Source organism: Rhincodon typus, chromosome 21 (assembly GCF_021869965.1).
Source record: "Rhincodon typus isolate 14 chromosome 21, sRhiTyp1.1, whole genome shotgun sequence".
NCBI lineage: Eukaryota > Metazoa > Chordata > Chondrichthyes > Orectolobiformes > Rhincodontidae > Rhincodon > Rhincodon typus.
The window spans coordinates 13,005,375-13,022,202 of NC_063352.1; the positions used below are offsets into that span (position 1 = coordinate 13,005,375).

The 16,828-nt window shown below is 40.8% G+C and overlaps 1 protein-coding gene across 9 annotated transcripts in view; it reads left to right on the forward strand.

Annotated features, from left to right (window-relative positions):
* The first annotated feature begins 1,170 nt into the window (after positions 1-1,170).
* The window catches only part of LOC109914823 (acyl-CoA synthetase medium chain family member 3), a 41,388-nt gene continuing 25,730 nt past the window's right edge, over positions 1,171-16,828 (forward strand). For 8 of the 9 annotated variants that reach the window (XR_007264391.1, XR_007264390.1, XM_020514434.2 and 5 more), the window contains exons 1-4: positions 1,171-1,463; positions 1,994-2,204; positions 5,691-5,898; positions 10,406-10,549. Coding sequence is in view for 7 of the 9 variants with exons in the window: in XM_020514434.2 (XP_020370023.1) it covers positions 1,209-1,463; positions 1,994-2,204; positions 5,691-5,898; positions 10,406-10,549 (818 nt within the window). In the remaining 2 variants the exon portion in view is untranslated. The remainder of the gene's footprint in view (positions 1,464-1,993; positions 2,205-5,690; positions 5,899-10,405; positions 10,550-16,828) is intronic. The other variant, XM_048609592.1, reaches the window with a different exon arrangement.

Below are 16,828 nucleotides of genomic sequence, written 5' to 3' on the forward strand. Positions count from 1 at the left end.
CTGAATAAGGGTCTAGGCCCGAAACGTCAGCCTTCCTGCTCCTCTGATGCTGCTTGGCCTGCTGTGTTCATCCAGCTCTACACCTTGTTATCTTCAACCTGGACCTCTCGGTTCAGGAGTAGGGACATTACCACTGCACCACAAGAGGGTTGTAAAGTCGGAAGGATTACCAAACCCAGCTTAGAAATGTTCTTACACATCTGTGGACCGGGTGGGACACGAACCCAGTCCTCCGGTGTCCACGGGTAGGGATACCACTGCAGCACAAGAGGGTCCATGTTAATGGCTTGTTGAATTCAGTAATTTGCGGGATCACCGCCATTCATTTGCTACAAAGTTCCTCCTTCGGAAGTTGCTGGCCAGTCTGATTAGCCGGCTGTGCAATCACTTCCAGGAGCACCAGAATTGCCGGAGAGAACAGAGTACACAAAAGTAAGTTTCTAAGATTCAAGGTGTGGAGATGTCTCAGGGAGCCCAGGGAGGGAATAGAGCGGGCTGGAGTGCCAGGTTATGTGTGTTGCATGGAGGGAGCATTCTGTGGACTGATGTATGCAGGACACAGCCTGCATGCGACGTACCTCCAAACCCCCGTCTTTCTTCACGTTTCTTTTATACCCCCCCCATCTGACAGTTCACGCCAACTGCATTTTGGTGTGGGCAGGGGAATATTGGGGTCAATTTAGCTTGAGCTTCTAGCAACGTCAGTTGATCCCTTGTTATTTATTTGTGTAGGACGGGCGAGGTAAAGAGGCAGCGAGAACACAACCGGGAAATAGCGAAAAACAGCGACCTAGCAGTGGGGTACAAGTGACAGGCAACAGCAATGCAACCAGGCAATGGGTGGAAAAAGTGAACCTGCAGCGGAGATAAATGGCCAACAAATCAAGGGCTGCTCAAATATGATGATTATAACTAATGTGCCAGTATTTTCCCTGAAAATTTTCTGGTATTCCTTCCTTGTCCTATAAGTACCTGTATCTCATCACTTGTTTGCAAAAAAATAGTTTGAACCTAGCGACAAAGGTCAATACTAGTTGAATATTGAACATGAATTAACAAGTGCGCCACAAGGTGCTGTAAGATAATTGATTCATTTTGATTTTGTGGTTATGTGTTCTGCAATCTCAAGTTTATACAAAACATTTGTCATTGTTCTTTCTTTCTAGTTTTACTGGGTATATTGGCTGCTCTATTCGACATGATGTAAAATGAATGCCCTAATAATTCGATTTGGTATGGTGAAGCTGCGAATAATAAATGTCAATTCATTGTATTTGGCAAATTACAGTCAAAGACTTTTCTGTATATTGAAGACACAATTCAGATCATCCTCAGATATTAAGACTTCTAAGCCTCAGAATTTCACAGACTATGAATCTATTAAACAGCAGTACAAACCACAAGTGCCAGAATACTTCAATTTTGCAAGTGATATCCTCGATAAGTGGAGTGAAATGGAAAAGGTACTTTTTAATCCTCTTGTATAATTTAGCTATAATTTATATTTAATGAAAATTTCTGTGAAATTAGAATGGTTTATGGATTTATCAAATGTTTGGAATAATTGAATAGTTGGTTTAGTTAGTGCTTTCTCTATTTTAGTAAGTTCTAACATCTGAAATGCTAAGACTTGCCAGTTACAGCCACTATAAAATGATAAATGCGTTAATGTGTTAAAGTTCAGAACTAGCAGAGGAAACATAGTTGATTTTCTAAAATTACAAAAACTACACAAATATTCATTTAAATTTGATTTTAAAATGTACAAAATTGTTAGAAATGGATAATTTCAAGGACGGTGTTTCACTGACCAGATCTTGTGCTGTGAAAAACTAAATTGTGGCAGTAATAATACATGGGTTAAACTTTCTAAAAAAATCTGCTGAATATTTTTTCACTAAGTCTTATTCAAATGCAGTGTTTTCTTTAAGGTATGGTACCATCAGATACTCGTTTTCTCACATGTTTGGTAATTCCACTGATATTTTGACAGGTTGGAAATAGGTGTTCAAATCCTGCTTTCTGGTGGTTGAGTGAACACGGACAAGAAGTGAAATGGAGTTTCCAAGATCTTGCCATTTACTCTAAGAAGGTGGCCAATGTCCTGTCAGATGCTTGTGATCTACAATTAAAGGATCGAGTTCTTGTTATCCTGCCCAGAGTTCCAGAATGGTGGCTTATAAACATAGCATGCATCAGAACAGGTAAAGGTTTGTGGTCAACATGTCTATTTGAGATGTATATTCAGTCAAAGACATCTGAATTGAATTGATTTGAATGGAATTAGCTTTATTGTCACAAACTCAATTAATACAGTGAAAGGGTTATATGTCACTACTTACAGCACCATCTTAGGTACAAAGGTACCTAGGTGCAGCTCCTTTAGTTAGAATGTCTTAGAAAATAGAGAAATAAAATGTCCACCATTGCAGAAACAAAAGTCCAGAACAGCAGTCTTCCAACCATACCGCACTGGCACCTAGCCCTCAATCCACTCCATGCCCTGATTCCAGACCACGCCAGGCTTCACCTTGAGGACCATGAGGCTGAGAGATCCCTCCAGACTGGCCGGCCAGGCTGAGAGGACGCCATGCCGGGGAGTTGCCCCGCCACACCGGGAGGCCGCCATGCCAGGTTGGGAGCTGTTGTTAGAGGCTGGGAGTTGTCCACCAGGAGATGCTTCATACTCTGTGTCATTTGGCTTCAGGCTATTGATTTTGTGAGCTGCAGAAATAGTAGTAAGTGTATCGCAGACCTCTAGAACAGAATGCCTACAGTGTTGAAGCAGGCCATTCAGCCCATCGAGTTCACACTGACCCTCCAAAGAGCATCCCATCCAGACCTAACTGCCTACCCTATTCCTGTAGCCTGCATTTCACATGGTTAATCCACCTAGCCTGCACATCCCTGGACACTATGGGCAATTTAGCATGGCCAATCCACCTAAATTGCTCATCTTTGGACTTGTGGGAGGAAGCCAGATAACTTGGAGGAAACCCACACAGACAAGGGGAGAATGTAAAAACTGAACACAGACAGTCACCCAAGAGTGGAGCCAAACCCAGGTCTCTGGCACTGTGAGGCAGCAATGCTAACCACTGAGCCACTGTGCCATATTGAATGATAAGACATAAACAGAAAATACTGAAATGTTCAGCAAGGCACACAGCATCTGTGGAGACAAAAGACAGAATTAACTTTTAAAGTCTGTGACCTTCATCAGGACTGGAAAACATTACAGATATAACAGTTTTTAAACAAATACAGGCAGGGATAGGGCAGTGTAGGGAAGAACAAAAGTGAAAGTCTAAGTTTTGGTGAAAGGCAGGTGACATTTATTGAACAGAAAAACTATTACAAATACCTGTCTGAAACATGGGAGCAGTGGTTATAATCAGAAATTGTTGAACTCCACACTGAGTTTTGTATGCTTTTATAAATTTTAGATTACACGCTTCCGAACTGTAAATATTAATTTGCTTAATTGAAAAATATGATTCTTAAGATTTCATTGTGCTTCATTGATATAGTGTTGAGGCTAGAAAAACGTGGTCAGTATAGAAGTGAGGCAGTGGGCAGAGTCTTCCCAGCCGTTGAACCACATGGGCAATAGCAAGTCAGTCTGTAAAATGTGGCAAGAATGGAAAAATGGGATTCTTGACTTAGAACCTTGGAAAACGGAATCTTATTCTAAATGTAAAACAAGAATCTCACTAGTGGGCAGTGAGAGGCCTACTTGCATGCATTAATTTGTCATTATTATAGAATCTCACCTCATTTATCTGTAGTTTGTTACTTTCCCAGGCATTGGAGAGAAACAAGGCAACAACAATTTCTGACGTAAAACTTCAAGCAGGTACCTGGCAGCTGCAACTCGTCAGTGTCTTCTCCAGCCAGCATTCCCTAACATCTTAGGGCACACTCCATAGGCAGTGAATGCAAATGTTGGCATTGGCAAAGCACCAGTATAACAACTCAGCACTTCAATACTGCATTTTGGAGCTTGGTGATTATGCTTGGAAGCTACAAGTAGATGTTCAGCACAACAGTCACTCAGTCGGCATTTGGTATTCCCAGTATCACAGAAGAATCACTAAATGGGGAGGAAAAATGTGTTTGGTTGCATTGATCAGGGTTGGTGAAGTTACTGTTCCCTCTGGTGCGCTGTCACTATGAAACACATCTTCCCCTCCACTCCCCTTTTTTTGCAATATCTTAGTCTACCCTGTTCCTTTTGGCACCCCTACAACGTGTAGGAGATGAAATACTTTTTTATCTCCCCCTTCTCAATACGCCGGGCCCTGAACATCCGTAGGTGAAGGTGTGATTTAATTGTACAACTTTCAATTTAGCATCTTTAATTTGCTTCTCACAATATTGTATTCTGTACAGTAGAAGACTGTGTAGAGATTGATAAATATTTTCTGAACATTTTTGTTCAATTTGGGAGTGTAATCCTAAGCTTCTTGTCACTTGTTATTATGATGATACTATGATTTTAAGAGGTGTATTTTGTCCTTTTTATTAAATGAAGAGAGGTTGGAACAGAGTTGCAAACTGGTCTGTTCCAGTCCAATAAAGTAAGCAGCTTGTGAGGCCTTGGCTTTTTTTTTAAAGTTGGAACAATAGAAATAGCATGAATGGAGGAGTCAGGCTCCCACAGAACCAGCGTTTTAGTTTAGTTTTCAGTAGTTGTTGGGGTTTTGAAGCTGCCATACATCTCTCCCTTCTACAGCAAAATGCTTGAGTTCTCCCTCTCTGCCAGAATTTTCTCTTGGTGTTCATCCTCCTGGATTGGAGAAACACTGCATGTCAGACAATCTATTTTACTGAATTTGCCTTTGCCACGGATGTGTTTATGGGATGCTACTATATTGGAATAGTTATTGTTTAGTAGTCAAATTATCCATTATTCTGTTAAGTGTTCCAAATGTAATTAAAGTTTGTATTTTAACTGTGGGGGTAGGATAAAGTCTGTTCTTAAAGCTGAGAAGTGTAATCAACTGAATTACATCTGGAACACAGCACCTTACGCTTGCCTTTAAATTAGATAAAAGTTACGGCCTAGGCCATCTCCTTGATATGTTTGTAGGGGGTTTGGTCTGAACCATACATTGTTCTAATTCTCTGTACTACCTCCACTCTGACCTCTCTGTCCTTGGCCTCTTGCACCATTCCAACAAAGTTTATTGGGTGCTCAAGAAACACAAACACTTTTTATTTTGATTTGGCACTTTGCAATGTTCTGGATGCTGAATTCAGATATTGATAACCTCTGTCCCCTTTTTATTTGCAGACTTCAGGTGATGATTTGTTAAACCAATCTTCCATTCTGCCTTTAATACAGAAATTCCCTTCCTTTTTTCTCTCCCCTTTCCTCCTTAACTGCACATCAGTGTGCTTGAACCTGTTATATCTGTAATTTTTCCAGTTCTGTTGGAAGGGCACAGAGCTGAACCCTTAATTCTTCCACTCTGACAGATGCTACTTTGGCTGCTGAGTATTTCCAGCACCTTCAATTTATATGATAGGTTTCCAGGACTTTATTTGGTCTTATGGGTAATACAAATCAAGTATGTTTCTTTAAAACAATTCAAATCTGAATTGATAAATTAGTTCCAATTAATTCTAAAACTAAGTTTTTTTTTTAAATATTTAGGTGTTAATTTTTTTGTTTGTGCTCTGTTTAGGTACTGTACTGATCACTGGCACAACGCAGTTAACAGCCACAGATATTTTACACAGGCTTCAAGCCTCCAAAGCAAAATGCATCATTACAGATGACAACGTGGCAGATGCTGTAGAATCAGTGACGTCCAAGTGCCCTTCCCTCAAAGCAAAGGTGACAATATCACATACACAAAGAGAGGGATGGATGAACTTCCAAGATCTTTTCCAGTTAGTAATAACTATTTACGTGTAGTTATTTTAAGACCAATTTGTGTTTCATGACCTCAAAATAAACATGCTTCAAACATATGTGTAGATAGTTAGTTATGTGTGTGTAGATACATTTTCAATAAGGTATTGAGACCATTTCATATTTAGTCATTTTAGCTAGATTGAATTGGAATTGTGAGATTCTTTTCACTTCAAGGAGCTTTGAACACTATAATTGTTTGGTCAGTTAATTAAAATAAATCCCATATTATTTTTATTTGAATATTTTTGCTGTGAATTTTTTCGATAATGTTGCAGTAATTTTGCTATTCCAGTAATTATAAAATCCGAGTGAAATGTTGAATTATAGAACTCTAGGATACTGGGTTTTCAATCACCCTTTGAAAGGCACAGTATAAACGCAAGCTGTTTTGGAACTAGAGAGGGTTCAAGAACACTGCTGTTTTAATTAATACCTTTTCATCTCTATTGTGCACATTCAGCCTATTCTAATTGTGTTGACAGTAGCAGTGGCTCAAAACTGCCAACACTGTGCTATCCTATCTCCCAAAAACACCTCACTTCTTTCCTGTATTTACTTGTAGCATTCCCAGGATCCATCTATATAATTGAATATGCGGTACATGTGGAACACATCCCATTCTTTGCTTATTCATTTTATTGAAGAATAAATAGAAATCCCTGAGGCAGCAGATTGTGAACACTAAAGTCTGGTTATTGGTAGTACACTATAAGGAAGCTGGAAGAATTTCTACCCAAGATCACTGTCTGATTTGTCCTTTGGCAGAAGCTGAAAGAGACATGAATGAACTATTTAAAGCCAATACAAATATAACTTCTAAAAAAAGTATCAGATTTTCATGTACTTCACTTGCGCGAATTACACATGATAAGCACAGCTGTTTCAGCCTGAAATTAAGTGGAACACTTTAAAGATGCTATAATCAGTAACTTAGCTATTAGTGTAAATGTCAGTGTTAATGCTTGTGATCGGTACAAACAAAATTTTAATATCATTTTAAATGGGGGTTTGTAAAGTAATGCAAACACATAAAATAAGGGAGGAAAGATCACCAGGTCTGTAATACTCACCATATCATGGATGATGCAGTTGTGTACACCACCTTCCTCAAGTAGTACGAGTTGTCCCAGATTTATGAGCATCTGACTTTCGAATTCTCAGACTTGCAAACAAGATCCCGTAAGGAGGTGTATTAATACTTACTTGAAACATCCAACATGCGAACGTTTCCTCATTCTTAAAAATGGCTACATTATTGTCCTGCATTTTGTTCCAACTTGCGTACAATTTGAGTTGCAAATGTACTCAAATGCAGCTTGGGGACTGCTTGTAAAACTAAATCTGAAGAGGCAAAATTGCCATAAAAATATTTGTGTCAATTTCAGGAGAATCTCAAACAACCTTTGGGAGACGGTATATTGTATCATCAGATTATACTTGTACACTTCTGTATTCCTTAAAATACATAAGATTATATAAATAGCGATCTCCATTCATTTTTTAGATGCAGCAGACTTCTTTTGCCCTATTTCAAATAATGCTCAATGTTTCTATCTGCTTTTTTACAGCACCCTTGAATCCTAGTTATCCTGTTGCACATATCATTTTGTAGTCTTCGAATCACCACTCATTCACCAGCATTTTCTTTCTATTAAATTAAATATTAGACACTGCAACATGAAATCCAATAAATTCGTACAAGAAAAAAAATCTTGCAATGAGGTTGTGTACAAATGTAAACCTGCAGTAAGTGTATTCTCAGATTCTGGCATTAATATTCATTTAAGTATCTTGCTATAATGGGCGTTGACTTGCACAATCTATTTCCAGTGAGATAGCATGCCTTGAGTGTCCTTGTTTGTGAATTGTTCTGGATACTCAGTGCCTTTCATGAGTGTTTCACCATCTTTACAGGTGAATTCTGTAAACACTACTTATTATGAGAGGAAGTATAAATGAGTAAATAATGTCATATTGAGGTAAAATTACAGAACAGCATTTATGATTAGACTCAGACTCATATTTACAAGGAGTTGATAAGGAAGCAAGGAAGTCTTTAACAATTTACAAACATGGGCAAATGTCTCGGGTTCAGGACTTCATTCAGTTTTGTTTAATCCATTTTCTGTCAAGTCCCTCAAGTGGGAAGGCCTACAGAATGAAGGAGGCAGATATTGCAAGGAGAAGGGTTCCAGATTGCGTGGGGAGGAGATCCTGGGTCAAACTTACTAGGGCAGTTGGATTCCAGGAGGATTAGATCACTGCTGTTCAACATCACATAGTGAAATGGGAGTCTGGAGATCACAAGAAGGGGGCAGTTTGAGGCAAGATAGCTTGGTGTGGTCGGGGAAGTGAAAGTATTTGTGCTTCATAAGCACTTAACATTCAATCCAAATGGCTACCAAAATCTGGGGCATGCTGCCTTATTTGAGTATTACAATTAATGATCTTTCTTTTGGTAGCAAGTTAGAGAGAGAGTCATACAAAATAGAAATAGGCTATTTGGCCTACCATGTCTACTCTGACCTACAAACACCAATCTATACTAACCCCATTTACCTGCACATGGTCCATAGCCTACTATGCCCAGTCAAATTAACATTAGCGGCTGGAAAAATAATGGAATCCAAACTGAAGGAGAGAATAGTTATTGACACCTAGAAATGAAAAAAAAACGTAAGCTTGAATCTTTAAAAGGAAAATCTTGCATGACCAACTTTATTCAGTTTTTGAGGAGGTAGGAGATGCAGTAGATGTAATTTATCTGGATTTTCAAAAGCCTTTCAATTAGGTGCCCTATAGTAGACTAATTTATAGGTCAGAGAATGTGGAGTACTTCCTTAAGGTGCCCCATTCCAGATTGACAAGGTCAGAGAATTCATCTGGGGTAAGTTACAAAATGGATTCCTAGGTAAATCTAATACTTGAAGCAAAGTTGGAGTAAAGGTTATTTATTCAGAGTGGCAGAAGGTGACAAAATGGTGTTCCACATGGATCAGTGCCGTGATCATGTTCGCAATTTATCTTAACAATTTGGACTTTTGTATCAAAAAACACAGTCTGGAGTTTGAACATGGCACCAACTTGGGAGGGTGGAATAATTGATACTGTGGAGCATTGCTAGAAATTACACAAGCATATTAATTATCTTTCAGAATAAACAAATTGGCAGCTTAAGTTTAACAGAAATGCAAAATGGTACATTTTGATCAGAGGTTAAGGGAATCTTGGTAGAGAAACAAGGGGATTTTAGAGTACTATTATAATAATTATAAATTGGCCACCAGGCCATAAAGAAGATTTTATTTCTGGAAAGAAAGAATAGTTGAAATGCTATTGCTAACCCTCTATTGAACCTTGGCTAGATTGTACATTGAGTGCTGCACACAGGTTGGATTGCACATTATGAAAAGGATTTAGAAAGCAACAAAAATGGGGTTTACAAGGATGATATCCAGAAATGTGATATATACATATCAGGAAAGAATGACATAGCCAAATGTCTTTCCTCTTTGAAAATGAAGAATTTCTGGTGACCTAATAGAACTCCTTTTAAAATGCTGTAAGATCTCTAAAGAGTGAATATAAGGGAATGTATGTTCCTTTCCTCAACAGAAACTAACTGACACCATCAATATAAGGCAGCAAGAAAAAAATCCCAACACAGAATCCAGAATTTACTTATTTATTGAAAGGGTAGTATGAATACAGCACTTGCTACTACAGGTAGTGGCGAAATGAATGTTATCGATGCACTTAAATGGAAGTTGGACAAGCAAACACAGAATCACAGAATTGTTTTGGCGCAGAAGAAGGCTATTTAACCTATTATGCCTGCACCTTCTTAATGAGTTTTTTTTTAACTTGGTGTCAGTCTCCTGTCTTTTACCTGTAATCCTGCACATTGTTTCTGTTTTAAGTGATCAGCCTCGAGTGCCTCAATTGCATTTCTCTTCACCATATTTCCAGGCAATGTATTCCATAACCTAACTAATTACTTTGTTTAAAAACAAAAGCTTTTTTTCCCTCGTGTTTGTACAGCAAGAACAATGGAATAGAAGATTATATTGTTTTAACTTTTATAAGGTGGGAGGAGGTTCAAGTTAGGCATAAACTAATATGGAGTGGTCAAGCACATGACTTGATTCTCCACTGCATATCCTGTATAAAAACACTTATAGCTCTCCCTCTTAAAATTTTGAATTCTTTCCTACATCTTGTGTATTACACCTTCCTCAATTTTAGAATCAAGAAGGTTCCAGCACAATGGGAATGAGGTATGTATTAGCTAGCAAGTCAACCAATTGTTATTCGTAGTATTTGGGCAAGACAGTATCCAATCATTAAATCACTTTTTATTTGAATGTCCTTGTAAATGTAACTGTATGGGAGTATGCTCTTTTAAACAAAAAAGTAATTTGTTTTCTAAATCTTTTGAAAATAGTTAAAATTAACCTAAGGTCGTTAATTCTACTTCCTAAGAAATGCATCAGAATACCACAAATGTGTAAATACCAAGAGTTTGGACCCAATGGCCATTTTCTTTACCAGCGGAACTACAGGAGCTCCAAAAATGGCCCTTCATACCCACTGCAGTTATGGAATGGGCCTTACAGTAAATGGAAGGTCAGAACTAACACGTATAAGTTATATGTATATGATAATTTAGTATTGTTTTGGAACTTGGGTGCCATTCTGTTAATAACAAAGGCCATTGTATTGTTCTTTTTGAACTTAGTCCTAAAATAATCACTAATTTTTTTTTGCTGCAACAAATAATGACTTTACTCCATATGTTTATTATGGTGTTTGGCCTCATGCATATGTTAGTAGAGCCTCCTGTTTAAGGAGCAGTTGGAGAAATTTGCCTTTGAGCAGAGCAATGGAAGCCTGTGTAAGGTCTTCCAGTAATGGCAGTAGCCTTACCAGTAGCTGACAATGAACAAGTAAGGATTTTTTATTATTTTGTAAAACTAAGTGTGCCAATGACAGGTATTAGGAAAGCAATACAATTGAGAACTCAGCTGAGTAAACCCAGTTCAGAGGGAGATGAAAAAGCGTACAAGAAAAGCAAAGAGAGATTATGAAAAAAGACTCGCAGTTAACACAAAGGGAATTCCCAAATTACTTGTGTAAGCAGATCACTAGTAAAAGGATGGTAAAAAGAGCAGTAAGACCATAAGACATAGGAGCAGAAATTCTACCATTTGGCCCAATGGGTCTGCTCTGCCATTCAATCATGGCTGATAAGTTTCTCAACCACATTCGCCCACCTTTTCCCCATAACCTCGGATTCCCTTAATAATCAAGACCTACCTAACTCTGTCTTAAATATACTCAATGGCCTTACCTCTACAGCTTTCCATGGCAATGAATTCCATAGATTCACCACTCTCTGATCACTAAGGATCAGAAAAGGGATTTACACATAGAAGCAAAGTTGAAATATTAAATTAATACTTTGCATCTGATTTTATCTATGAGGCTCATGGTACCCAGACAATAAGAAATAGGAACAGGATTAGGCCGTTAGGCCATAAGCCTGCTCTGCCATTCAGTAGAATCATGGCTGAATCAACATTCCTCACGTCCACTTTCCTGCCTTTTCCCCATGATCCTTGATTCCCTACTGATAAGAATCTATCTATCATGGCCTAAGTATACACAAGAACTCTGCCCCCATAGCTCTCTGTGGCAAGGAGTTCCAAAAACACTCAACCCTCTGAGAAAAGAAATTCCTCCTCATCTCGTGGTGCTCCTTTATTCTGAGACTATTCCCTATGGTTCTCGATTCTCCCATGAGGGGAAACATCCTTTTAACATTAACCCTACCCGGCCCCTGAGGAATCCTATATACTTCAATGAGATCACTTCTCCTTTTTCTCAGCTCCAGTGAATAGAGGCCCAACCTGTTTAGCCTTTACTCATAAGACAGTCTCTCTGTACCAGTGATCATCCTGGTGAACCTTTTTTGAACTGTCTCCAACGAAACGATATCTTTCTTTAAATAAGCTAACCTAAACAGCTCACAGTACTCCAAATGTAGTCTCACCAGCACTTTGTACAGTTGCAGCAAGCCTTCCTTACTTTGTACTCCAACCCTCTTGAAATGAGGGTCAACATTCCATCAGCCTTCCTAATTACCTGCTGCACCTGTGTGCTGACTTTGAGTTTCAAGCACAAATACCCCCAAGTCCCTTTACGTTGCAGCTTTTCTCCATTTTAATAATATTTTGTTCTCCTTTTCAAAATGAATAAATTCACATTTTCTCATGTTGCACTCCATTTGCCAACTTTATGCCACATACTTAACCTATCTCTCTGTATCTCTTTATATCCCCTTCCCAACTTGCCTTTCCATCTATTTTTTATTGTCATCTGCAAATTTGGCATTAGTACCAAAACCAAATTTGTGACAAAAGCTCAGCAGGTTTGGCAGCGTCTGAGAAGAGAAATCAGAGTTAACGTTTTAGATCCAGTGACCCTTCCTCAGAACTGATGGTAATTAGGAAAATGTCAGTTTATAAGCAGATGATAGGGTATGGGGAGGGGTTAAGGACTAAACAATACACGGGGATAGAGCCCAGAGAGAGAGAACAGTTGGTCAGACAAAGGAGTGAATAATGATGTGGCTAGAAGAGTGAATTGCTGTTAATGGAGCCTGTTAGTGACCAACAATAGGTAGTGTGTAATGGCAGACTATGCGATAACAAGGCCTGGTGTGTGCTGTTGGGGGCTAGGACATGGGAGAGTTCAGGCCCTAAAATTATTGAACTCAATATTGAATCCAGAGGGCTGCAGGTCCCCAAGTGGAAAATGAGGTGTTCTTCCACTAGAACGCTGCAGCAAGCCTGAGACAGAGATGTTGGCCAGGGAACAGGGTGATGTGTTAAAGTGGCAGGCAACTGGAAGGTCAGGGTCTTATTTGTGGGCAGAACATGCATGTTCTGCAAAGCAATCATCCAGTGTATTTGTCTCCCCAATGTAGAGGAGACCACATTGTGAGCGGCAAATGCGATGTGCAGGTAAAGTGCTGCTTCACCTGTAAGATATGTTGCATCCTTAAATACGGAGGTGGGAAGAGGTAAACGGGCAGGTGTTGGAGGATAAGGTGCTGTGGGGGGTTGTTTGGAGTGAAGGAAGAGTGGACCTGGCTGCCCAGGAGGGAACATTCCATGCGGAAGGTGGACAAGGGAGAGGAGGCGATATCTGTGTGGTAGTGCCATCTCGCTGGAGTTGGCGGAAATGGCAGCTGATGTTCTTCTGGATGTGGACACTGGTGGGGTGGTAGGTAAGGACAAGGGAAACCCTATCGCTGTTGTGGGAAGGAAGTGAGAGAATCAGGGCGGACATGCAGGAGATGGGTTGGCCCCAGTGGAGAGCCCTGTCAACAGTGGTGCTCAGGAATCCTCTGTTGAGGAAGAAGGTGGACATTTTGGAAGCTCCCTTGTCAAAGTTCGCCGCATCGGAACTTACGTGACAGAGACGGAGGATCAGGGAGAATGGAATGGAGTCTTTACGTGAAGCAGGGTGTGAGGATGTATAGTCCAGGTAGCTGTGGGAGTCGGTGGGTTTATAGTGGATATTAGTGGCCAGTTTTTCCCCAGAACTGGAAACAGTGACGTTGAGGAAGGGAGAGGAGGAGTCAGAGATCAATCAGATGATTGAGGGTGGGCTGGAAATTGGAAGCGAAATCGATTAATTTTTCCAATTCCGTATGAGAGAAGGAAATAGCACCAATGATATCATCAGTATATCAGAGAAGGATTTGTGGGTGGGGCCTGAAATAGGACTGGACCAAGGAATGTTCCACTTAACCCACAAAGAGACAGGCATAACTGGGGCAACTGTACATTCCCATGGCCACCCCTCAGACCTGAAGAAAATGAGAGGAATTAAAAGAGAAGTTGTTCAGGGTGAGGACAAGCTCAGCCAAGCAGAGGAGGGTGGTGTTGCGTAGGGACAGATCAGGCTTTTGCTCCAGGAAGAAGTGTACAGCCCTGAGACCAGTCAACGGACCCAAAATGTTAACTCTGATTTTTCTTCACAGATGCTGCCAGACCTGCTGAGCTTTTCCAGCAACTTCTGTTTTTTTTTCTGATTTACAGTATCTGCAGTTCTTTTGGTTCTTATTTAGTATTTAACTCATTGCCACATCTCATGCCCACCTTGAAGAAGTTCTGTTCCTGTCTCCGATGGGATTTCTGTTCCAATCTTTTTTCTTGTACTCACTGTCTTAATCTCACTGTCAGTCCTGGTGTTTGACCAGATATTTGCTAAAACTCGTTTCCAGAGCCATATCACATTATTCAGTGACTGCCTCCAGCTCAGACTATCCCCACGTGGATTCCAACTCAAGTTTCATCCCTCGTGCTTTGAATCCACTCAGGATCACAGGTATCTCCGTGATTAAAGTTTTTGAGAAGATTTGTAGCTTGGGGTGTAGATGAGGTTATAGACTTGCTCACCAAGCCGGTGTGTTTGGTTGAAGACGTTTTGTCACCCTGCTAGGTAGCATCATCAGTGAGCCTCCGGTGAAGCGTTGGTGTTCTGTCCTGCTTGTTATTAATATGCCTCGGTTTGCTGGTGTGGCTGGCATTACTTCTGGTTCTGTTTTTCAGTGGTTTGTATATCAGGTCCTGTTCAATGTGTTTGTTGATGGAGTTCTGGTTGGAATGCCAGGCCTCCAGAAATTCCCTGGCATGTCTCTGTTCGGCTTGTGCTAATATGGATGTGTCATCCCAGTCCAATTCATGTCCTTCTTTATCCATGTGTGTTGAGACCAGTGAGAATTGGTCATTTCTCTCGGTGGCTAGTTGGTGTTCATGTATCCTTATTGTCAGTTTTCTTCCAGTTCGTCCTATGTAATGTTTTCCACAATCCTTGCATGGTATTTTGTATATTATGTTAGTTTTATTGGTTGTAGGTATGGGATCCTTTATGTTTGTCAGTAGCTGTCGCAGGGCGGTTGTTAGTTTGTGGGGTACCCTGATACCTAGGGGTCTGAGTTGTCTTGTGGTCATCTCTGATACGTCTCTGATGTACGGTAGGGTGACTAGTGTGTCTGGTCGTGTTGTGTCTTCTTGTTGTGGTCTGTCGTGGACGTAACAGCGGATTGTGCTTTTTGCGTATCCATTCCTTTTAAAAACTCCGTATAAGTGCTCTATTGTGGTCTGTCGTGGATGCTATCAAACGCACAAGACTGGAAAAAACCCACCGACACATAAACAACATTCACACCGGAATAAAATTCACAAAAGAAGAGAACAATAACCAACTACCCTTCCTAGGCATAATGGTAGAACATAAGAACAACGGGGAACTCCAGACTAGCATATACAGTAAGACCACACATATGGATCGGATACTTAATTAATCCAGCAACTGGCCCAACACTCACAAACGGAGCTGCATTAAGACATTATTCAAACGGGCCACAACACACTGCTGCAATCCATAATTGTGCAAAGCAGAACAGGAGCACTATACAGAGTTTTTAAAAGGAATGGATACCCAAAAAGTACAATCTGCTGTTAACTCCACAACATAGTCCCCATCCCTGCACAGCTTGCTTCTACCTCCTTCCAAAAATCCACAAACAGGACTACCTGAGCAGACCCATTGTTTCAGCCTGCTCCTGCCCCACAGAACTCGCCTTTTCCTACTTTGACTCGGTCTTTTCTGGCTGGTCCAGTCCCTGCCCACTTACATCCACGATTCCTCTGATGTTTAACGCCAGTTTTGGAATTTCCGGTTTTCAGGCTCCAGCTGCTTCCTCCTTACCATGGACATGCAATCCCTTTACACGTCCATCTGCCATTAGGGCTCCCAACTTTTTCCTGGAGCAAAGCCCTGAACCATCCCCACCCATCACCACCCTCCTCCGCTTGGCTGAGCTTGTTCTTATCCTAAACAACTTCTCTTCTAACTCCTCTCATTTTCTTCAGGGCGGAGGGGTGGCCATGGTTATGTACAGCAGCTCCAGTTATGCCTGTCTTTTTTTTGGGCTACGTTGAACATTCCTTGTTCCAGTCCTATTCCAGCCCCCACCCCAACTCTTTTTCTGAGATATCAATGATGTCATCGATGCTGATTCCCTCTCTTGTCCAGAATTGAAAAATTCGCCGATTTCGCTTCCAGTTTCCACCCCACCCTCATGTTCACCTGGTCTGTCTCTGACTCTTCCCTTCCTCAACATCTGTTTCCATTTCTGGGGATAAACTCGCCACTAATATCCACCATAAACCCACCAACTCCCACAGCTACCTGGACTAGATATCCTCGTACCTTGTTTCCTATAAAGACTTCATTCCATTCTCCCAGTTCTTCCGTCTTCGTCTCATTTGTTCCGATGAGGCCAACTTCAACTTCAAAGGAGCCTCAGAAATGTCTACCTTCTTCCTCAACCGAAGATTCCCCAGCATCATTGTTGACAGGGCTGTCCACTGGGTCCAACCCATCTCCTGCACTTCCGCCCTAAACCCCTGACTTCCCTCCCACAACAGCAATAGGATTTCCCTTGTCCTTACCTACCATCCCAACAGCATCCACATTAAGAAGATCATAAGCTGCCATTTCCGCCACCTCCAGCGAGATGCCACCAACCAGACACATATCGCCCTCACTCCCAACACACCCCCACAGCCACACAGCATCTTCCTCTGCAACTGCCGAAGGTGTAAAACCTGTCCATTTACCCCTTCCCTTCTCCAAATCCAATGGCTCAAACATACCTTCTAAGTGAAGCAGCCCTTCATCTGCACTTCACACAATCTAATCTACTGCATTTGCTGCTCACAATGTGGTTCTTCTACATTGGGGAATCAAACTGTACACTGGGTGACCAGTTCGCAGAATATTTACATTCTGCCCGCAGAAAAGACCCTGAGCATCCGGTTGTATGCC